At 29.3% G+C, this 4551-nt stretch overlaps 2 protein-coding genes across 2 annotated transcripts in view; both read right to left on the bottom strand.

The window, feature by feature from the left end:
• The window catches only part of GSTUM_00002006001 (uncharacterized protein), a gene marked incomplete at both ends in the record, with an annotated part of 5803 nt that extends 4060 nt beyond the window's left edge, over nucleotides 1-1743 (bottom strand). The window contains 2 exons of the mRNA XM_002839323.1: nucleotides 1429-1520; nucleotides 1593-1743. Of these exons, the coding sequence (XP_002839369.1) occupies nucleotides 1429-1520; nucleotides 1593-1743 (243 nt within the window). The remainder of the gene's footprint in view (nucleotides 1-1428; nucleotides 1521-1592) is intronic.
• An 858-nt stretch (nucleotides 1744-2601) lies between these two features.
• GSTUM_00002005001 (uncharacterized protein) lies at nucleotides 2602-4206 on the bottom strand (the record flags this gene model as incomplete). Its single annotated transcript, XM_002839322.1, has 2 exons — nucleotides 2602-2874; nucleotides 3901-4206. 2 exons carry the CDS (start codon nucleotides 4204-4206, stop codon nucleotides 2602-2604), a joined length of 579 nt encoding a protein of 192 aa, XP_002839368.1.
• Between the last annotated feature and the right edge of the window lie 345 nt (nucleotides 4207-4551).

The following is a 4551-nucleotide window of genomic DNA, read 5'->3' as shown; positions in this document are numbered from 1 at the left end:
GCTACATGATCCCACACTATTGATATCCTGGCAGCCGATGTAATAGATATAATAAGTTAAGATCTTTTGTGTGTAGACCTATTTGAAATTTCAATTGAGCACGTCAACCTATATATTTACGGGTTTTATTTCTATCTACTATTATACTAAATGAACCCTCACCATCCATTAAACCAGATCAGACTCCAGGATTTACAATAGTAGAATTATAGGTAGAATATTTTTTTAAATCGAATTGCTTAGATGGGATTTTGACATAGGAGTTTCAACCTTGTTGCATGTTGAAACCGAGTTTTATACCTCTGTTCCTTTCGAAACCCTTTAGAATACACCTTAAATCCATTAAATGTGGCTTAATGGACCAATTCCCGTCTATTCTTTGCTCTTTTACAACAAAAAAATAGTATACTTTAGTTATTTTGTTAATTTTTGCAAAAAATATCTTCCTTTATAAGGCTTCACAGTATTACTAGTAAAATACATTCTAATACTTCCTGAAGGTACACCTAAAGCTTTGGCAACTGCACTCATTGAAGGATATATTGTTTTCATTCCAGTTTCCTGATCTAAAACTTCTATCGGAACACTAGGACTACCTGCTCCTTCTGCTCGCTTACGCCCTTTACCTCCTGTTGCATTTTTATTACCCTTTTTTGCTGCAGACATTTTGGCTTTTGCCTCTTCAGAATGTTTAGAACCTAAAGGAGAACCAGCTGTAAATAAAAGATTATATTCTGGTTTTAATAGATCCAAGTAGTATTGCTCCCTTGAAATTGTTTCAGATGATTCACAATACTCCAGGATTTCCAAAATAAAATTAGAATAACCATACTTTAACAAAGCACTATTAATCAAGCTTCTCCCCTTTTTAATTTCTGATTCTAAGAAATAAATGGAAAAATAACCTTTCAATCTTCTCTCTAGATTAACACTACTACCAATATAGCTTTTACCATTTGTTATATTTGTTCAGCGATATACACCACATTTACCTTTATTTTCTTTTAGTATTTGAAGCTTATCTAAATCAGTATTTCTATATATTTTTACAGGAACAACTGAAAAGTTAGTAGAATAATTTTTCACATTAATTGATAAAACTGAAAAAGATAAATCTCTGTAAGAAGAAAATGTAGCTAATAAAATTGAATTAGAAAAAAGTAACTCATCAAAATGAAAAACAGGCAAGGTAGTAATGAAGAAAATAAAAAAAGAGAATGCAAAAATTAGAAAACTAACTAATACTAAAAAGATTGTTGACTTAGATCCGCGATTATCCATTTTGTTTTCACTCATCTTAAGGCTTGTTACCGTACCTGAGTAATTACTTCAGCCACTCATAGTTTTTCAACTACAGCTTGGTACCTTAAGCTTTAGGACTTCCCCGGAGTTTGACAATTTATCCCCATAGACGCGTTTTCCCCTAACGCGGCCCCGAGGATCGTGTGACATATAACCTATAGAATAAATATGGACTAAACAAGATACAATTAATACTGTTAAGGAGTCAAAATGAAAACCTCAAAATACGTTTAATGATTCTGAATCAATCCAAGTAAATAATTGGATTGACACAGGTATGCTATTAAAACCTGCTTCAAAATAAGCAGCTATTGCTAACAGTGTTGTAAGAATTACTAAACTAGAAGTAATTAATTGTGCTCCAGTGACTCCAATCTTTCTACCAAAAAGACCGGAAGCTATTGATCCTAGTAACGGTAGAGTAATTATAGCTAAATACATTATTAATATTCTATTCCTATGCTCCCTCTTCGGTTTTTCTTAATTTTTTTCAAATTAAGCCTGACTATATCTTAAACAAATAGACCCATCATAAAGTCTATAAACCAACTAACGTTTAGTCGATGAACTGCACACCGTTATTTATAATAAACAATTTATAATAAACACTTGGTGCTTGGCTGCAGGTTATCTATTTTTCATACAAACCGTTTTTACCTTACAACGAGTCATTACCTGTTCCATTAACTATATTTCTATGTTAACTTGGTAGATTTGCCTTTAAGAATTTCCCGCAATTTGATAGTTTTGCCTAATTTTTATAAAAAAAAAAAAAAGACTAGACGAAGGTTCACTTCGCCTTTTTAGATCAATATTTAACCTCTACTTATTTTTATTCATCAAGTTTTTAAGTTCTATTACTCTATCCATACCTTTTTTATTAAGATGTTGTTTATTTTTAATAATATAAGCCGCTTCTTTAAAATAAATATAATTTTAATGTTTAGATCCTCTTATAGGATATTTCTCAAAAAAGGGATAATATATAAAATTATATCATCTATTTTTGTAACTACAAATTCACAAACCTTACGATTTTTATATTTACTTACATAACCACAATTGAACAAAATTTACTATATTTTCTAATAATAAAATATCTCTTACATCTTGACTTATAGAAAAACGTAATCAAGCATAAGAACGGGATATAGTTATAAAAAAATTACACTCACCCGAGCAAAAGCCAGCTAATCATTCAGGTAACAAGTTTTCTAATTTATTTTCAACTTGTACTCTTAATACTGGCAATGTTAAAGGGAAAGCTAATTTAAAAGTTTCAGTTAAACCTCAATTAAGTTAAGCTCTATTATTTAAAATTAATTGTAATCCATCTAAATTTCTATGTTGGTTTTCTGACATAAGTAATACAATTTGTTTAAAAAAAAAATCTGAGTGTTTATTAGTTATAAGACTATATTTTTCAAAGTGAGGTATAATTACATTAATCAAATGTGATAAAGTACTTACTCTAAATTCCACTGTAGATCTTGTATTTTTTGTAGAAACCGCTCCTATATTACCGAAAAATTTTGGAATTAGCAACAATAAAGGTCTATCTGTTTCATGTAACTTTATTTGAAACCTAGCTTGTACAGCTCATCCTGTATTATATCCAGCTTTTCTTAATATAGTTACAACAAAAGAATATTAATTGACTTTTTAAAAAGTATATCTACCTTTATAAGGCTTCTTTTGATTACGAGAAAAATACATAACAATACTAGCATGGTTGATATTTAAGGCAGTAGCTGCTTTATTTATACTATCATAATAAGTAGTTTGATTAGTATCTTTATCAAAAACTTCTATTTTATTACGATTAGAGGGATTAGAAAAAGCAGATTTGAGTTTATATAGCATAGATGGCTGCATATAAGAAGAAACAACATTCAGAAGTGAAGTCATAGAACCTTGTCGAATATAAATACGATATTGATTTTGTATATAAGCTCTAAGGGTACATTCTAATCTAAATTTAATTATAAATACATTAATCAAACGTACTACATCTTTAACTGTATAGGAATCAGTACAAATAATTAACCCATGTGATTTTACTGAACCATCTCCCATGATCATATGGGGTAGAACAATAGGAGTTAAAAGTTCATAAATATTATGAGGCACTATTTTAACACCATGCGGATAAAAGAGATAATATAATTCAGTTAAACAAGGCATTGATCTAGTAAAGAATTCTAAACCATAAAATCTATTTCCTGCTCTAATACCAGTAGTTACATGAGGGTTACTACTACAATAGTGAGACAATATGTTAAATACAAATAAAACATATTCAGAATGATCTAACGATTGTTTAAATCCTAATCTAGCATTTTTACTGATTTTTGAAGCGAATATTAGTCAGCCATCAGACAATAATAAACCTATTATAACACTCTTTTGATAAGGAGCAAGTTGCACGTATTTCTAATTGTTTTAGACTAAATTTAATACCTACTGTTGATGTTAAGTTTGTACCAAATATTACGATAGATTTTGTGGAGGCATCAGCAAATCCACTAACAAATAAAGGATGTAATATAAATTTACCTAATTCGGTAGAATAATATCTAATTAGAGTTGGACTTATACTTGATTTTGAACTAACTTTTTTAAAGGTAATAAAGAATAAGTAGGGGTTGGAAGACTTATCTCTCTTAATCTATAGAAAGCTACTAAAATACCTAAACCAATTGCTGATTCTGCACCAGCTATTGCTATTATATATATAGCATATGTTTGGCCTAATATATCATCAAAGCTAAGTGAACTTACCAATATTAAAAATGTAATAGCTAATAGCATTATTTCTATTGAGATAAGCATTAAGATTATGTTTTTTCTATTTAAAACAAAACCTAGAGTACCTATTAAAAAAAGTAATAACGATATACTCATTTTGTTTATTTATTTTACTTAATATATAGCCTAATTATTATAAAAAACATGGCAAGGCAAGGAAACAGAGATTAACGAGTTATGCTAGACTTTTTGAAAACAAATCTTCCTTTGAAAGGTTTTCTATTGTTCAAAAAAATAACTAAGCCACTTTATTAACGTATCTTTAAGGATATTGCAGCTGCACTTATTGAATTATAAGTAGTCATTTCATTTGTATCATGATACAGAACTTCTATTTTAGCAAAGTTTCTGGGCTATGAGTTTTTAATCGCTTAAATTGCCCTTCGGATTATTGATATATAATGGCTCCAACCTGTGAGAATTGCTCTAGTTCGTATGCTG

Source organism: Tuber melanosporum (genome assembly GCF_000151645.1).
Source record: "Tuber melanosporum whole genome shotgun sequence assembly, scaffold_340, strain Mel28".
Taxonomy (NCBI): Eukaryota; Fungi; Ascomycota; class Pezizomycetes; order Pezizales; family Tuberaceae; genus Tuber; species Tuber melanosporum.
This window is presented reverse-complemented; position numbering and strand designations above follow the sequence as displayed.